Source organism: Limanda limanda, chromosome 16 (genome assembly GCF_963576545.1).
Source record: "Limanda limanda chromosome 16, fLimLim1.1, whole genome shotgun sequence".
Taxonomy (NCBI): Eukaryota; Metazoa; Chordata; class Actinopteri; order Pleuronectiformes; family Pleuronectidae; genus Limanda; species Limanda limanda.
This window is the reverse complement of record NC_083651.1, coordinates 4,026,742-4,046,258: the sequence shown is the minus strand read 5'-3', so window position 1 is coordinate 4,046,258 and position 19,517 is coordinate 4,026,742. Positions and strand designations below refer to the sequence as shown.

Below are 19,517 nucleotides of genomic sequence, written 5' to 3'. Positions count from 1 at the left end.
ATCTACTCAACCCAAGACAAAAGACACTTGTTTTGATTTGTTCTCGGTGGAAGGCCGGCCTCAAATTACCAAAGCACCACCAAGATAAATGTGCCCAACCAGGCCAGGCTGTCAACAATTTAAACAAACTCCGTGCCAAAAAACCACAAGACCATTAATAAGACAAAAAAATATATTAAATCTGTTTGTGTCACAAAAAAGTGGACAAAGCTGTTGGAGCGTTTGTGTTTTGCACGGAATGATTAATTGCACCCTTGGACTGGCGCTCGGCTCACTGGTGCACTGGCGTGTCGGGTGGGCTTGCGTGGCCAAGGCCGGTCACGAGCCGGTTCATACGATGCACCTTCTGGTTCAGATCCTTGAAAAAGGTCCAGAACAAAGTGTTTTTTTTGAGTCGGAGCCGAGCACAGAACGTTCTCATCCTGCATCACATAGAGACTTCACACGTCTCCCCTCCCTGGATAACACAGAATCTCCATCACAACAACATCCCACTGATTTATTATTTTTCTATTTTTAAAGAGATAGTTTCACTGACAAATTTGAATCCACTCATCATGTCCTCACCACTGTGCTGACGGAGGTGGAGGGTGAAGCTCTGGAGTCTCAGGGGTAAACAGTGCTGCAGCCGAGGTGAGTGCTTCTTCAGACGTAATAAAACAAACACAACAAATACACAACATGGCTCCACGTGTGGTGTCATGCAAGTGTCCACAAGTACCGACATCATGTTCGACTCGAAAATACATAATCTTACACCGTGTTCTAAGTCTTGAGGACACGGATATGTCAAGACAAAATACATTTGAGCATTAAGCTGAAACTGAAATGACACATATTAATAATATTGCGTCTGTCTGTGTGTGTATCTGTGTGTGTGTGTGTGTGTGTGTGTGTGTAAGGTTGGTTGGTTTATTCATAGACACCTTTACCTACTTAGTGTCACATTTGTCAATGTCAGCCCCCCCCTCTCCACCTCATCCTATTCCCTCCTCATGTCAACACTTCATTAGTAACCCCCGGCAACATAAACAAACACACACACATACAAACACACACACACACACGCACATATCAGCTAGGGCACACAAAGCAGTGGTGATGCCCCTCAGCAGTTTCCAGTGTTATAACTATAATGTGTAATTCACCTTGTGTGACACAGGCAGGTGTGGGTTCACGGGAACACTTTTAAATTAGTTAAATTAAAACTGTTACATTAAAATGAATAAAAAAGACTCATTAACCAATCAGAGATGCTTCTGGTTTGTTTCTTTTCATTTTATTTACATGTTGATAGAACCAATAACACAGATCCTGACCGAGTTTTGAAGGAAACATCGTCACATGGCTTCAGCTGAATCTGTGTTAGTGGGAGGTGGCTGCGGTGGGCATCTCTCTGTTCTCCTCCTGGAACTGGTAACAGTTGGGGTCCCCTCGGACTCTGGGCGTGGTCGGGATCTGGACCCCGGTTAACGGGTTAACGCACCAGCACTCACCCCTCTGGCCGTGGGTGGACATGTTGCACTGGGGAGAGAGGGGAGAGAAAAACACAAACTAGACAAGTTGGAAAACACTGGAAAAAAAAGAGGGAGGGAGGGAGGGGGTAAGGATGCACAGTGGGAAGCAGGGGGGGTGCACTAATGAAGCATGGCGTATGGTGGCTCAAGATGTGTGTTTGTGTGTGTGTGTGTGTGTGTGTGTGTAGCTCCCGATGGCGGGGGGCCATTGGATGAGAGAGAGGGCTCTGGTTAGGGTGGGACACCACTCACCCAATAACAGCCCATCCTCAGGTCATGCCCCCCAAACCACAACCCATCCCCAGCCGCACACATGCCATCACAGACACACACAACAACACACACACACACACAGAGGCATGCCAGTAGACCCCGGCCCCCCCGCGGAGCCCCCCCCCTCCACTCAGAAACGAGGTCGTAATTGAAGGGGACACAGTTTACGCTGCGCACGCGGGAGGCGGCTGAGGAGGGGACGGGCGGAAAGAACCGAGAGCCGAGAGGGGGCGAAGAAAAGACTTTCCATTTTCTTCCTTCGCTGCAAAAGAACAAAAAAAGTGACAGTTACAGTAATTACCGCGCGACAAGGAGGGACAACTCCAAAAAGGGAGCCGGGTGTTGAGGAGGTACAGTGTTCCTCCCTGGGAACCGGGGGACTCCGGTCCGGAAAACAATGCTGTTGTTTGTGACCAGTGATGAAAATTTGGCCGAGTGGTTGAGAGCCCCGGCTGCTTTAAAGAAACCGTGTGGCACCTTTTCAAGTCTTCTCTTCTGCTCCGCTATCCTCGTGAAGACTCCACGGGCCGGAGACGTGACCTTGTTTGTCCTCCTCCTCCGCTGTTCTGATTTCTATGGATGAGCAGAGTTCAGGCTCTGGCCTCCGGTCGGAAGCTCGGCTCATTCCTCAGCTTAACCAAAGTCTTCCCATGATCAACGCCAAGCACTTTTTATTGCCTTGTAACCTTGAGCTCAGAAGCTTGTTGCCTCATTCTCGATGACAACATCTCTCACACATTTGTGCGTCTGTGTGTGTGTGCGTGTGTGTGTGCGTGTGTGTCTAACAACAGGCAGCCAGGGATGATGATGATGAGGAGGAGGGTGTGAAAGTTTATGAAAAAAAAAAGAGAGGGAGGGGGCGGCTGTGTGCAGAGTGGTGGCAGGAGGGAGGGGTGGACGTGTATGTTTTGCCAGGAAGATTTTTGCCAGGGCGATACAAGAGAATTCAGAGTGTGTGTGTGTGTGTGTGTGTGTACATGTACGTGTGTGTGTGTGTGTGTGTGTGAGAGTGACTCAGACTGAAAGAACAGAGGGGAAATCCAAGGGAAGAGCTGCACCTAATGATACGTACAGTGTGTGTCAGTGTGTGTCAGTGTGTGTCAGTGTGCATTAGTGTGTGTCTGTGTGTGTCAGTGTGTGTCAGTGTGTGTCAGTGTTTGTTAGTGTGTGTCAGTGTGTGTCAGTGTGTGTTAGTGTGTGTCAGTGTGTGTCAGTGTGTGGGTGAGACGAGCGCAGAGAGAGGTCAAGAGAAAGAGGAAAAAGAAAGAGCCAACTTTAAATGTGTTACACGTGTACACAACGATGATCCTCAGACGCCACTGCTCACAATAAAACTGTTTTTCCTTTTCATCAAAAGTCACCGGTCACAATAATTCTCCTCACGAGAACTTCCAGAACAACCTGATGACATCTGTAAACACTCTGGGGTCTCGTTTCACTTCATCATGAAACACTGAGACACCACTGAGTTCTCCACGGGCCAAATCCTCACGAGTGATGTCACAGCAGGTGCTTTGTCCTTGGACAGTGGATGGAAAACACCTGCTGTGACATCACGGACCAGGGGGCGTGGCCAGCACCGTGACATTGGTGGAAGTTCCCGAACATAGAGAGCGGCCAATCGTTCATTTTTTGTATTTTTTGAAAGAGGATGTGATACGGATCATCCATCATCTGGAGCTGGATCTGAATTAACAAGTTTCCCAGAGGTTTCAACATTCAGGCTCAGAAGCCAAATGTTTCCTTGATTATTAGATTTGCTCGAGCTGCTGTTTTGCAAAAAGCTCCACCACTGATATCGACGGAATTCTAAACAGAGTTTGGTGAATTTGTCACGGTAGCAGCATTTCAGTTTCAGGAAGCTGGGGGTGTATCTGTGGGATAATGTAGTCACAGCTCTGGTTCAGAAATTGATAGGCTTTGTCTTTTTGTTTGTTTGCTCAGTAGTTACGTGGTTCTGCTTCAGGGTTTCTCTGGAAACTTGGGGAATATATAAAAAGTTCTGAAGGTCTCTGTGATGCACGTCCGCACAGCAAGTGCCGGGAATAACCTTTTTTCTTTTTTATACATGAATTGGTCATGAAATGTCTTCTGATCTTCATGTTAGTCACAAGTGGAGACAGACAAGCAACACAATTATAATCTGTGGTGTGTTTAAACCAGTCTCAGCTTCCCTGGAAACAGAACTAACTGTTACTAACTTGACCCCTTCCCCGGAGTTCCTGTGCCTTAGGCCGCACCATGGATTATGATTGTGGATCGCGCGTCAGAGGTCGCAATGGTGGATCCAGTTCGGTGGATTCTGTATCGTGCCATCTGATCGTAGTGGGAGTGGAGGATCCTTTGTCGCGTTGGCATCGGATGGTGGTGGACCACGACCGAGGCGGCTGCTGATGACGGATTCTAACTGGCGCCAGTGGACAATGACTGTGGACTATAGTGGATCCGGTCCTGATGCTCGATCAGGATCTTGCTGCTAACCAGAGACTATGATGCAGCAGGACTGCTTGACATATAGTATTGAAGTTATCCTTCAAAAATGTTTATCCTCATCGATGCTGCTAAAAAAATCCCGATGATGTTTTCCTACACTTGACATCTGTTGCACTTGTGTCCGTCCTTGGAGACGGATCCTCACATGTGTCTCTCTCTGAGGTTTCTACATATTTTTACCTGTTAAAAGTGTTTTTAGTAGTTTTTCCTGACTCTTGTTGAGGGTTAAGGACAGAGGATGTCTCACCATGTTAAATCCCTATGAGACGAATTGTTATTTGTGAATGTGGGCTATTCAAATAAAATTTGATTGATTGATTGATTGATAAAGTCAATTTAGCTCCTTGACTGTAGCTGCTGGGCAGACCCAAGGACGTTTTCAGGACGTGTCTCCAGGTCGTCCAACGGATTCTGTATCGTGCTGAGTTCAGGCTCTAAAGGATTTTCTGACGTTCAAGTCGTCCTGCAGTAGAATCACTTCAGTGCTTAGAGTCCCTGTCCTACTGAGCCTCAGCTGTTCTCCTGTGTGATACCTTCACAGACTCTGGAAGTCCTTTTCCCCTCAGAGCTGTTCAGACCCGGTGGAGCAGCTCCAGCTCACCACGCTCCCTCCACCCTGCTGCCTGCTGGGATGATGTGCTCTCATCGGTATGCGTTGCCCTTTTCACACCATGTGCCGCATGTTCTTCCCAAACACTTCACTTGCAGCCAGACATCGTTTCAGTCCAAAAAACATTTTCCCAGATTCTATTTCAATTTGTTAAGTCTTCCTCTTGCAGCTCAGGGAAAAAGTTTCTTATTGATTATGTTTTAATTCAATGGCCTATTTCCCAGTCTTGTTTGACAGGTTAATACATTAAATACTCAAATGTTCTCTGTTTCAGGGACAAATTGTGTTTCCCCTTCGACTCAGTGGTGTCTATTGTCCCTTATGCAGCTCGCTCTAAACAGCTGACTGGACAAACAGAGCTGGTTTGTATGCTGGGACCAGTGCTCACCTGTTTGAGGTTGTACAGTCCTTGTCTGTCGCAGTTTGGAAACTTGAGCCCGTACAGGTCCTCCAGTGGGCCTCTGTTGTCCTCAGAGGTCATTTTGGAGATCTCCTCTAGGACCATGTCCAGCTCCTGCTGACAGGCGCTCTGAGGGGACGGGACAGAAAGGGGACGGGACAGAAAGGAGACGGGACAGAAAGGGGACAGGACAGAAAGGAGACAGTTATTCACACTGATGACGACCACGGCTCCTGTACTCGGCCACTAGGGGCAGATTCACAAACACGGTCACAGGGGAAAAATAACTATAAGTCATAAAGAGGAGAGAAGAATTACATTAAGATAAAAGAACGGAAGAATGAAATGCTTCTGTGTCTCCTGTTGAAATGTCGCAAATATGCACATTTATGGGAAACTTGTTTTATGAGCTGCAGTGAGGCAGGTTCAGCCGATATTTTGGATTTGAAACTAACAATTTAATAGCACTTAAATGGCACTTACTTATGGCATTTTGTATTTTTGCCTTATTTTTGAAGAAATTGTACTTTCTTGATTCTTGTTGTTCTTGGTTTGTACCTTCGGGGTTGATGCACTTATTGTAAGTCGCTTTGGATAAAAGCGTCAGCTAAAGGAAATGTAATGTAATGTGAGGAGTGGAGTGGAACACACACACACACACACACACACACACACACACACACACACACACACACACACACACACACACACACACACAGTGTACCAGTCTGCCAGTGGGATCAAAGGAGTCCAGTCTTATGATTAGTTGGCTGAGGATGAGAAAGAGGAGCAGGAGGAGGCGCAGTCTGCCACAAACCTTATCAGACATCTGTACATATGGATGAATGGTATTCTCTCCTTCTCACTGAGACTCTCTTACACTTTCTGTCTCTCGGTGTTTGACTCCCTGCTTCTCTCTGTCTCTAATAATAAAGATCCACATTAATCCACACCTCAGTATCTGCTGCCTGGCTCCCATACATGGGAAGTATCTGTTTTTTGCAAGAACAGCACTTTCGGAAACAAGATTGCGAGGCTCTGGATCCAGTTTGAGGCGTAAAGGATATAAATCAAATACTGTGTGAAAATATTTATCTGCATGGGTCAACGGTTCAAGAAGCTGCTTGGCTGAGATGATGGACAGGCCCCAGAGGTCTGGTGACATTACTTCTTCTCAAACACAAAGACACAAAGTGCTTTTCAAGACAAAATGATAAAAAGGAGTCAAGTATTAATTTACCTAAAGAAGCAAATTAAAAGCACAGAAAAGTACAACAAACTAAATAAATTGTAATATAGAAGTTACAAAAGTTGACCTAAAAAGTAAGAGTGACCTATAAAATAAAAGTAAGTTCACTTTACCATAACATAAAACAGTTTTTTGCTGTTATATTAACATCTTGAATATGGAACATTTATTGTTTTCTACTTCAATGACACTTCTCTTAAATACAATGAAAACCTTTTGTCTTCAGAACCTGTTTTACATGAACAGAGATTAATTTATTTTGTTGCTTGACTACACAGATTATACTTGAGTGTCAGAGTTAAGTAAAAAAAAAAAGGTGTGATGATTCCACTTCAGACGAGACAACATGATAAAAGGAGTCAAGTATTAATTCACCTAAAGAAGCAAATTAAAAGCACATAAAAGTAAAACAAACTAAATAAATTGTAATATAGAAGTTACAAAAAGGGCTCAAGAATACCATTGTATCAAAAATAGAAGTTGCAGTGACCTAAAAAGTTAAAGTGACCTAAAATACAAAAGTAAGTGGACTTTATCTTAACATAAAACAGTTTTTTGCTGCTATATTAATGTTTAACATCTTGGATATGGAACATTTACTGTTTTCTACTTAAATGACACTTTTCTTAAATACAATGAAAACCTTTTGTCTGCAGAACCTGTTTACCATGAACAGAGATTCGTTTTTTTTGCTGCTTGATTAAACAGATCATACTTTAGTGTCAGAGTTAAGTTTGGATGGTTCCACTTCAGACGAGACAACGTGTTTTCCATGAAAACGTCAACGTGATGCAGAAAGAGACTTTATCTGAAAAACAATCTATAAGTATTAAAGGAATTTGTGTGAGAAAAGTGACACGACCCCGAGCTCTGACAGCGAGGTATGTGCTCGGCAGTGTTTGACCTCACATGGCCACCCACACCGAGGTGCATCCATGCCTGACACCAGCTGTCTGAACCCCCCCCACACCCCCACCCCCCCCACCCGCCTGCCCAGCTGCACAACTCCTTCTCCTGCATTCTCTCTTTTGTTGCTTCTAATGATCTTTACTATTGTTTTGCACCCGACAGCTCGTGATTCCTCCTTGTTTTGTTTGGTTTTGTTTTTGCTGCGGACTGAGGGAGTTAAGTGAGGGAGAAAATGAGCAAATGCATATCATTGTTTGTGCACGTCGAGAGATGTATGTGGGCCTCCATCGGCCGGCGCGTCCAAGCTCATTTGCATGAAACAGAAAGAATATCTGTGTTTCCACGCCGAACCCATTAAGGAAGTTCCAGGAACTGTTATTATTTTTGCGAGGCTGCCTTTGAGACTGTGAAATTGTCGGGGTGAATGTGAGAGAATGGGTCTGGGATCTACTGTATAGACTGTACCGAGCTGCCAGCACACATTCCATTGTGGAGCGCAGAACAACATCACTTCTCATCATGAGGATGCTCATTATGTGCAGCTACTCAAGCTAAGACTCCAGCTGAATGCGACACGTCCTCCTGGAGGTCGACATAATTAGAAAGATGTCAACAAATTCTCAGAAAGAGATATAAATATATGTGTGTGTGTGTCTGTGTGTTATTACAGATTCTGACTTTTATTGCCAAATTAAGATAAGATTAAGATACATTTATTTGATCCAAACACATGCACGGACATGCACAAGCACACTCATGCAAGGAGGAAAATGTCATCTGGTGCAGGACACACAGAGCAGTGAGCAGCCATGTACGGCGCCCGGGGAGCAGATGTTGGGGGAGTAAGGTGCCTTGCTCAGGGGCACTAGACAGGGAAGGGAGAATACTCTTGGATTTTTGGACAGATCAATCCAGGTTCGTCTTTTTGTTGTTTCTCCGTGGAGTCGAACCAGAGACGAACCAGAGACCTTTTCTGCCCATAGTCCAAGTTTCTGCCACTAGTCCACCGCCTCTCCATCATTATATGATTAATATGACTAATATGAGTAATTGAAATGCAACCATGTCACTGCAAATAGTTGAGACTGGATTAGAAGCCCACATTGTAAATAAATACAAGATGAGAGAAACTTATCTGGAAGAGGAAATGAGGCTGAAAAGTTAAATTACTTTGAGCCACATCTATACATCTATATCTTATGCTACAGTCCTCTGAATCCATAGAATTACTTTGATGGGTAAAACACTATTTTTACCAATGGACAGAACAATTAGAATAAAAGTCAAATGATAATAACCAGTGATTTTAATATGGAATAAATTTGTACTCATCTAATTAACTGTAATTGACCTTTTTTGCCCAGAGTCCAAGTTTCTGCCACTAGTCCACCGCCTCTCCTAATCCCATCTCAAATGATCTGATTTAAGTGTATTCTCATAAATTCTTGAATTACTGACAGGATTCTGTTCAACAATTGGATGCAACAATAACATTAAACACAACAGTTGCAAAAATGTTCGCTGTTCACCTTGGGTTTTGCTAGAATGAGGGTAGAGTCGTGGAGTTGGGCGAATAGTGGGCATCACTAAGGTTATGATAAGTCTCCGAGGATGAATTCAAGTCCATAAGGAGTGATAAGAAACGATGAGAAGTGCGTATCTGTGCACATCTACATGTCTGAATGGAAGTGTGCCCAGAGGGGGGCAGTGTTGTACCACTGCTGCTCACACGTCACATGGGAGGATCTGAGGGTTTTACTGCTTTTTGCCATTTACTGTAAAAACTGGGGCCAAAAGTTCATGCAACATCATATTCCACTAAACCCTCCAGTGCCTATGATATCTGATGTATAACGTGTGAGAAGATGATTCCCTGTGTAGTGTAGTGTCACTCATTAGAGGTTCACAGGCCTGAGTCCTGACCTGAGACACTCTCGGGGTCCGGAGGTCCGGAGGACTTATCCTCATCTTGGATTTGCGCTCGTTCGAGTGCTGCTTCCTGGCCGACTCCTGCCAGAACCAGGCGTCTATGGTGGGTCTCTTGGTGAGTGGGTTCTCCGTCCCGTGCACCTCTGCAACAAGGAAACACACAAATAAATTGTCAGACACACAAAAAAACATCTGCCTCCGTGGAAACAGACCGGGTCCGAAAGCTTTTCAGAGCTGTGTCAGCGTTTCTGCTTTTAATCCCTGTGTGAGATTCGATAATTGCAGGTTCCTAGAAATCCTCCTTCAGAGTCTGTTTTCTGAGCATGACAGTAATCTGTATCCTGCTTCTAGGTATGTATTTAATTGGCAGATGTTGTACACACCCTCACCCACACACACCCACACACACCCACAGACACACACAGACACACACACACACACACACACACACACACACACACACACACACATACAGACACATTCTCTACATTTACCTATTCTTTAATCACAAGCTTGCTATTAAAAGTAAATATTTTTCTAATAACAGGCCCTTTTCCTTTTATAAGCCGTTTTAATCCTGGAATTAGAAGACAAAGACGCTCTGTGTCCTCGGGGCTTCCTGTGTCCCTCATAGCTCACATCACACTGGACACTCAGGCGTTGCAATGGCTGTAATTACTGTCGTGACTGTGTGAACAGAGCTGCTGAGATCTCTTCTACATCCAGATCATTTAGGTTTATAACATCAGGAGATCAAGTTGTTCAGCAGCGTGTGGTGCGGAGGGACGAGAGCCAGACAAGAGGCCAACAGGTTCATTCAGAGCAGAAAGACGTGGATTCAGAAGGACACTGAGGATTGTAATTGTGACACAGGATCAACCAGATTTTAGTCGTTACAAGTTCTGATTCTGGGGCCAACACAATGAAGCAGGACCTGTAGTTGTTGAGGTAACTTGAAGCTGAACTCAAACACAGACCTTGGAAGCTGGAGAACTTGTACATCACCATGGCAACTCATGCTGAACCTTCCTTTCTCAGCAAACCTATCAAATACAAATTACAAAATACAGATTTGTATTTCAAGTACGTATTTTGAATACATAAGTACCGCCCATTCCTGTGTTTCATAATCGTGTGTCTCTTTTAGGAGCTTCACTGGGAGGAGCAGTGGGGACCAGTCTCACTGGGAGCACCTGGCCAGTGTTGCTGGTTATGAAAGCAGATCCTTCAGGTGTCAGTGTCTCTCTCTCTCCCTCTCTCACCACGCGACCACTGCTGCCTGCACTGTTTGTTTTTGTTAGTTCATTTCCGCACCACAACAACGCACCGTACATTCGTCAACACACTGTCACACAACACTGATGCTGATCAACACCCCCCCCCCCCCATGATTACACTGATTGTTGAATCTGCTTGATTTCTAATTCCTTACTTGAAATAACAGATCCAGCCGTAACACACAGAAACACTAACTAAGACAAAGAAATGTAGCATTTGTATTATTTTGTTTCTTTTCAAGTTATGTGATTTTCTCTGTTGCTGAAACCAACTGCAACAGGAGCTATCGACCTCTCGTAACATACTCAGTGATTAATTTGTGCTTCTAACAATGTCGTTTATAATTCATGATGATAATTCACTCAAAGGTTGGAAGGATATACAGACACAGTCTATATCCAGCTTCATACTACAGGTGATCAGAAAGGACCAATGTTATGAAAACAATAATATCCTGGTTGAGTTAAACTTGCTTCAAAGTACAAGTTCCAGGTCTTTACTCATTTCCAGACTCATGATGAAACGTGTCAGATGAAGATTTTCTTGCTGAGTAAAGATTTGTGTGTGTGTGTGTGTGTGTGTGTGTCTGCATGTGTGTGTGTGTATAATTAGCACTGTCAAAACCTTGAGATTGTAAATCATTCCCGAGAGAGAAAGGCCCCCCCAGCAAATATCCAGAGCTGTGAACACAAACTATGACTCTGACTCTTCTGTGCATGTTGTTCCTGTACACATGAGTTTCAGTTCACATTCTGCCTCGTGTTTAATAAAACTAAGTGAGTTTGGCTTCTTCATTTCACCCGAAAAAACTGTATTTCATGTCATTTGTTGGTCAAACTTGCCAGGGAGTTGAGAAAATGTCATTTGTTTCTAGTGCAGTTTAAATATACACAATTTAGAAATGTGTCTACTGGTAGAAATCACTTCTGTCCAGAGCTGCGTTTACACACACACACACACACACACACACACACACACACACACACACACACACACACACATACACACACACACACACACACACACACACACACACACACACACACACAATGACACAAACTGAAATGATTCTGTGCATGTTCCCGCGCGTCTGTACACGTAGACTTCAGTGCACATTCTCCCAGGTGTTAAAATGTTAAACTAAGTAATTACGGCTTATCTACTGCTACAAAAACTGTCCTACATGTCACGTTAAGCCTTTAGCTCTTATTGTGGCAACTTTGCTCATGAATTAGGAAGTTTTTTTTGTTTTTTCAGTGCAGCTTTGGATTATTTCAAACAAATATGGCCACAAACATTTTTAAGAGTAAGAGTTGTCCTCCAACCAGAATAATTATTCCCATGATTTTACAAATCAAAGCAGCTGTAGACATATGAACTGGTTTATTCAGGTGATATCCAGATGAGATGTTTCGCTGTGGGAAGAAAACCCTGAACAGTCTTATTGTCAAAGCAGATTTCAAGCTGACTGAAAATCATAACATCCTTGTTTATAGCTGGTTTATCCTGGTTTAGGAGCTTAGGATTTAACTAAATTGACTGTAATCACAACAGATTGTCGGCTATGGTTAAACGTGATAAAGTCCAAACTCTGTTTGAGCCTGCAAGCCTAGAATCATGCTTAAGTTGTGTTAAGATGTTCACTCATCCATAAAAACTGAAAGAATCTCCCATATAGTCTGATGCAAGAGACAGTTTGAGAGCTTTTCATTTCAGCCTGGTTGTAGATCGGATTAAAAGTGGTTTTCTATGATGATGCAACAGAAAGTTCTGTATTGTTGTCAAGCGACCGCGATGTAAATATAGACGGACTGTAAAGGTTTTTCTATAGTTGTGTTTAAGACTTTGTTTTCTATAGACACCTAGAAAAACTCATGACGGCATGTTTCACGGAGAAGGGAAAACACGTCCTAAGCCAACAGCTGTCATCTGCATGTACTCTGTTGTTGATTCTCTCTTCAGCTCCATAGAAACTACCTGTCTCGAGCTGCTGGGAAGTGTTGCCTTTGAGCAACGCTTTCACGGTTCTCTCACAGCACCGGCATGAGTAATGTCTTTCCACGGTTGCGTAGCATTAATGTATTTGCCCTGTTATCTTATACGCTGGAGCCGCGCCTCCAACAATTCACCGATTCCCCCCGCGGCCGAAGGAAAGTGGCCTCGGAGAACTTCAAACCATTGTCAGCGCCGAGGACTCGTCTCTGAAGACTCGACCACTTCAAACAACGCTCTGCTGGCAACTGTACACACAGAAAGGGAATAATGCAGATTTTAGCCAGAGATTCCCCTCAAACCTTTTTCACTGTTAGCGATTTCTTTCAACTCTTCATGTTTCTATGCTTCCATGTGGCCATGTGCGTGTGTGTGTCTGTGTGTGTGTGTGTCATCTGAACAAAATGAAGTTGCCTTTGTAGTTTAAAGGGACCACTGTTGCCAAGTGGCACCACTACAGCACTCGTCAGACTTGAAAGACGGTAAGTTTACTCTAAAGTCAAGGTGACGAACTTTTACAAAATCTACATGAGTTTTACTTCTCCATAAAATAATATATATGTCTAATAAATGTAAATGGTAATCTTATGATTCAAAACTAATGTGTGCAGTCAAAGTATAAGTACCTCCTAATTGTACAGAGCAATTGAGTAAATGTACTTCTACCATTCTTTACTCATGTTTCTGTTCTGACAGTAGATTGTAATCATATCATAAATCATGTGACTTTTCAAAACAATCTGTTGGGCTTCCTATTTCCCAAGGCCAAGGCTCCAGTCATGATGTGGATCTATACCTGAGCTGCAGTTGTGTTGTGTTGAGAAGCCGTTTAACCCAGAGTAAGGAAACACATTATGAGCGTCCAGCAGGATGACAAGAGCAGCAGGACAACAGACTTCTGTGGCTGTTCCTACAGTGGCACAAAGATGCTTTAGCTGATCCAGCATCGAGCATCACAGGAAGTGTGGATGTGGACACTTGAGCCACAAGACAAGACAACAAGAAGTTAGCTGAGAGCCAGAAGGAGGAACATCTGTATTTCAGTGGCTGCATCCCTACAGACAAGTGAGAGAGCTGCTTCATCAAACCAACGGACCCCACAAGAGAGCGCTCATGCTCCACAGATAGCAGAGGATCCAGCAGAGCATCCAGCAGAGCATCCGGCAGAGCATCCAGCAGAGCATCCAGCAGAGCATCCAGCATCCAGCACTGAGCTCAGAGAGTCTCTACAGGCAGTCTGACCTTCAGGAGGAGAGGTCAGAGGTCAGAGGTGGACAAACACCACCTATTCGACCACCAGACCTCCACACCCTCAGTACATAAGGTGCAGACTAACTCCTCTATCAGTTCTGAATACAGACAACTGGATTTGTATAGAAGTCCCTGAAAGACCAGTTGTACTTCTGTACTTTTTTCCAAACTTTGAATCCTTCCAGTTGTCACTTCAGACTGCACCACTCCCCACTCACCTGCTGACGTTTCCCATTCCCTCATTCCCTCTCCAGTATACTGAATGTTTGGATCATGACCTCGCCTGTGTTTTCTGGATTTTGCCTCAGCTCCGACCTTTGACCTTTGTTTCCCTGCTTGCTTGGATTTGTGTCGCCCTGTAGAAGCACGAGTTCGGACTCTTGACTTTTCCTCCTGCCTCTTGGCTGCCTTCTCGGAGACCCGTGACACATTTGGATAAAATGCCAGATTGGTTTTGGACTGTGCACTTTCAACGTGTCAACTCGCCAAAGTCACTGTCAAACAGCTTCCAGGTCTGGGTTCCATGGCAACATCACATGGTCAACATCATAAATAATAATCATTTCAGACTAGAAGTACTGAGCTGGAGGTTTTTACCTTAAATCTGGCTTCTAGGTTTTTTAACTCACTTACACATTAACACTTTCAGGGATTACATTTTTAAACAAGCTTATTACTGCTCTCTCTCTTCTGAGGTTTTGTTTCAGCTTCCTCTGGCAGTTGTGTAGTGTACTTGGATATAATTTAAAACATTTAAAAGAAGAAGAAGTGAGGGAAGTCGTATCCAGTGGAGATCCCTGAGACAGACGTGGATCAGAGTCTCTGATATTCAAACTACCACAAGTGCAATTTCTATTTCCCCTCTCTCACTAACAGGAGCTCTATCCTCAAATATGTAAATGTAATTGTTAATACACATTTTCAAGTGTTAGATTTAACAGACAGAGACTTGTGGAAATAATAAGGTGGCAATAGAATAACACAAGTTCAATTTTGGGTTCAGTATCTTGCCCAGGGACACTAAGGCAAGTGGAATGGGAAAGACTGAGATCTAACCTCCTAAACTCTGGTAACAGGACAACCCGCTCTACCCCCTGAGCTAGAGCTACAGTATGGACCCCCTGATGAACTGTTCATATTGATTAATGATAAATCCATGTCACTGACAGATGCTCCCGACCATGGATCTGACTTCAATGCCTCATGAGAGGTTCATTTTCAGTTCATCCCGTTCGACCAGGACTCGAGGGAAGAGAAACGTTTAGATTCTTTCGGGGACTCACGCTTGTCACCAGGCTGAAACCTCCGTGAACCGTGACTGAGAGTCCACTCCCATTACAAAAATAGCTGAACTGGAAACACTGCAGATGATGTGCCACATGTTCAGATTGGAAGAACCAAAGCCATGGATTTCAAAACATCAGCGTTGCCGTTCTCTGTCACATTTGCCATGTGGAAATTGGTAAAAGTACAGGAGGTGGAGCGGGAGCGGAGGTGGTAAATGCTGCGTCAGTGACATCATCGGTGTGAAAGCACAAAACGATGTCAAAATGTGAAAGGGCGATGTGATGTGTGCGAGCTGCGGTGGTTTATTTGAACTCTGGACTGTTTTCTCGGGCTTCAATGTTGTTTACTTCAGCTCGGTAGAGGATCTTTCCATCTGAACTCAGCATCACACCGAACAACCACAACAGAACTCTAGAAAATAAAAGTCAAAGTGTGCATTTTAATAGGTACAAAGGAGGCAGATGTCGACATCTGACGGCCGGCGCAGTTACTCACGCTCGAAAAGCCAAACATTACACCGTGACCCGAGGGCAAACCGCACGTTCCACTGACACTCGGCTTTCGGCTTTTTCTTCATGTGCTCGAACTGGTTTGAACACCGAAGATGGTAAATCTGAGCGGAGAGCACCGACGGGTCCATCGGGCTCAGCTGAATATATAATGAGGATGGAATTAGGTCTGTTTTTACAAACCTCTCCCACCAAAACCCTTGAATTCAAACCGAATGAAGATTCATTCATTCCTTATGGAGGACAGGAGAAGAAGAGATATGAGAAGGAAACAGGGTCCGATATAAGAAATCTGGTTGCCATGGACACCTGCAGCTTTTCCAAACACCTTTTCGAGGAGAATCTGTTGTGGACGTCTTCCAAACACAGTTTTTTATCCATGCCATTAATCCTCCTATTGGCCCTCCCGATAGCAGAGCTCTGAGGATACGTGGGTCGCAGACATGCTACGGGTTCAGCGTGAGGATACCACTTGTTTGCGCCGACAGATGTGGGCCTCCCACCGTCTGCCAAACACATCGCATATGTCAACATTCATTTCCCGGGAATCAATAGAGACCTTTTCACCCGAATACGACTGTAACGTGGGAGAGCAAAGCAAAAACATGTCTGTGTCCCCTGCAGGATTTCTGGGTCACTTCTGTCGACGTCCTGTGTTGTGAACGTTTGATGTAGACGACATAAAAAGAGTCCAGCAGTGAGAAGCTTTCTGTGTAACCTCCTTATTCTGATTGATTGACCTTCATAACCAAATATGATGACGGGTCAAAACTGGCTTTTCTGTGTTAAATTACAGAATAAAAGCACCTGGCAAAGGACCAGTCGTACAATCTATTAAAGAGGCTTCAACATATACAGGACTGCAGTGTTACATCACACACTTTTAAAGAGTAACACAATATCATGACCTCAAACACACTTTGATGTCCATCGTTTCATCACCAGTTACAGACTTGCATTGTAACTGAAAGAGTGAAGACAAGTCATAAAAAGTTGGACATCACTTTACGTTATTGTTTGGTTTATATTAACGATAAAGGCCTAAACGTACTTTGACCCTGAGAGTGAGAGAGAAACCGTATGAGTTGCATTTGGTTGATTTTTTGGTGGGGAAAGAAAGAAAGAAAACATCAATAAAAAGACTTAAAGGTTCAGCATGTAGAATGTAGTGACATCTAGTGGTGAAGTTGCATATTGCAGCTGAATACTTCTTATGGGCGGTGACAAGATGCTGTCCTTCTAGCTCTGATTTGATCTAGAAGGAGTTAATAGTGAACTAAAGAGACTTAGTAGAGCTAATGCAGAATTGGGTGAATATACAACACATATTAATTTGATCCATTGTTAATATATGAACGAGTGGGGTTTAAATCTGTCCCTGTGTTGCTCTCAGGAGGAAGAGACTCACCATTTGTTTCTGCCTGGTTGTTCAGACTTGTCGTGACGTCTATTTCCACCTTTTGTCCACATCGACCCAAACCGTGGATGAGCTGCTGCAAAGGGAAGTCGGCCCCTGAGCCCGGGTAGCACCTCAGACCACCGGAGCAGCGCGGCGTGTAGACCCCACACAGCTCCCCCTCCACCCGGGCACACATGGGACAGCAGCCGCAGCCCGGCTCCCGCACTATCTCTGCACACAGCGCCGTGACTTTGGGGCACGCCGCCAAGCGCTCGGCGGTGCAGCTCGGACATCGGAAGGCCAGATCCCCGAGTAAGATCCCAGGCAAGGCCAAGCATGTGAACAGCAACCCGTACGTGACATATATCAGCATTTTCTAACAACAGCTGGGTTTGTTGACCGGTGAAATCCAAAAATGACCCTTGGAAGGAAACAGTCTGAAGCATCAGAACCTGGATGTCAGTGGGTAAACATTCTGATGCCAGGGACAGGGTCCTATCTGCTCCCATGTTACCTGCTGACTGACAAACATCAGAGTCCACAGCTAGAGTCTCGTGTGGGACGTGTGATTGTGGTTTAGTTTATTTGTGTGTTTTAAATGCATGTTTATTAAACTGCAGTGGAATTACAACAAGCTCTATCTGCACTAGATTTATTACCCATATTTTATTGCTAGAAGAAGAATGATTGTGTTTTTTAAGTTCCTTTCAGCGCTGAGCTTATGTGACAAACACAATTACGACCGACTCGGCATCACAGGCTTAACTCGAAGCAGATCTATAGAAAAACCAGATCTTTCCTCTGGAACATTAAAGTCAGTGCTGAGTGTCAGTGATGTGTCCCAACACGGCTCTGGAGGGAACAGCAGGAACAAATTACTCTGCGTCTCTGTGCAGCCTAATTATGTTTTTTTTCTCGAGTGGTGGGTCGTCAACATAATTGTGTCACCGACTTGGAGAACCGAGGTTATTATGGTCTGGATGAACCGCAGCTCCAGAACAAGTGGGTGTTGACTTAGACCCTGTGGAGCTCGGTTGTGATGTCAGGCTGACCTTGACCTTTGACTTGTTCAGTTCACCTTTCTGTTTCTTTATTATTTAAACATTCTTTCCACATTCACAACAGTAACATTTTCTAAGAACTATACGTAAATTGCACGGTTACTTTGGCAGCTACAGCGCGGTGGAATGCAACTATAGTCTGAGACCATGAAGTAATGTCTGTCAGGGCCATCAATCCTCACTTTGCCTGATTCTGCCATTTGCACACGGTCTCTGGATGGAAACAAAAAAACTTGCTGTACAGGACGATGAGAGAAAAAAGAAAAGCTTCTGAATGGTTGTTTTTGTAAAGAGTGAACTGACTGAATTCTAAGGTTCAGATTCAGGAGATTAGTGTCTGACAAAAGAACTGAAGTCCCCAAGTTTAAAAAAGCTTTTATGTTAATAAATAATTACTGGGATGAAATGAAGTATATTATTGTAAGTTTACTTGAAATATTTAACTATGAAGGCCCCTATTTGTAGTGTCTCTAACTTTCCAAGCATTTTAAGACGAGTAAATTACAAAAACCTTGTACAGACGTAACATAAGTAAAGAGCTAATGTGATGTAACAAAGCAGTTTTACAGTTTACATTTCTCAATACAAAGTAGTCTGACTGCAGACTCACTGAGCAGATTCAAGACACTGACTCCACATGTTCACTGTGCTCCTGAAACATCCGTCTTTCAAAGAGTCATTAGTCGAGACAAATGCAAAACCACAGAGTGGTGGTTACATTTTCCACAGGAAATACATTCATATGGAGGAAGTGAAACCAGAGGCTGCCTTTGGGAGGATTCTGCGATTTGTAATGAGAATCAGGATTTGTACAAAAAATGACTTTATGTGATTGTGAATGGAAAAGGTTTGTAAATGTTATGTTATAATATATTCTGTAAAACCTCAGAGCAAATTGTTCTCCAGAGCTTTTGTATGTATGTACAGAAATAGGACTTGTTGAGCTGCATCTGCTCAATGAATAAAAAGCTAAAAGATTGTTAATACATACACTAAAATAAACAGCATTTAAAATTGATAATATGTCAGTGTTTTTGTTTCCAGCTTGTTCTGCTGACCCCAAGTAGCCAAACTATGAATCGGTGAAGCTTTAAGTGATAAGGGTGCATTGATCAATACTCATTAGGTTATTTTGACTCTAAGACAGGGGTGTCCAAACTTTTTGTCCCGAGGGCCACATACAGAAAAAAACTACCAAGGACTGGGCCACTCACGCCGCCACGCCCCCCTGAACCTGGAGTGGACTGTTGAGAGTTGCGTCGCTCAGGGCGGGGGGGCGTGGTGGCGTGGTGGCGTTCTGAGGGACAGCTAGCAAGTCAGCAAAGCAATTCACCGCCAGACCACTAGGTGGAGTAACATT

The 19,517-nt window shown here is 44.0% G+C and overlaps 1 protein-coding gene across 1 annotated transcript; it reads right to left on the bottom strand.

The window, feature by feature from the left end:
• Positions 1–1,263: 1,263 nt before the first annotated feature.
• Positions 1,264–17,602, bottom strand: igfbp2b (insulin-like growth factor binding protein 2b). The gene is made up of 4 exons (XM_061088336.1): positions 17,106–17,602; positions 9,375–9,523; positions 5,282–5,422; positions 1,264–1,524 (listed from the first exon to the last, which is right to left on the bottom strand). The coding sequence occupies exons 1-4, from the start codon at positions 17,467–17,469 to the stop codon at positions 1,366–1,368; spliced, it is 813 nt and encodes a 270-aa protein (XP_060944319.1). The 5' UTR covers positions 17,470–17,602; the 3' UTR covers positions 1,264–1,365.
• Between the last annotated feature and the right edge of the window lie 1,915 nt (positions 17,603–19,517).

Bases quoted from the DNA above. Each gene is read 5' to 3' on its own strand.
- igfbp2b (XM_061088336.1), bottom strand. From the start codon at position 17,469: ATGCTGATATATGTCACGTACGGGTTGCTGTTCACATGCTTGGCCTTG. The intron at 5,423-9,374 runs GTCAGGACTCAG...CCGTCCCCTCAG, and splicing joins GGACCCCGAGAGTGTCTCAG to AGCGCCTGTCAGCAGGAGCT. The intron at 1,525-5,281 runs GTGAGCACTGGT...CTCTCTCCCCAG, and splicing joins GACTGTACAACCTCAAACAG to TGCAACATGTCCACCCACGG.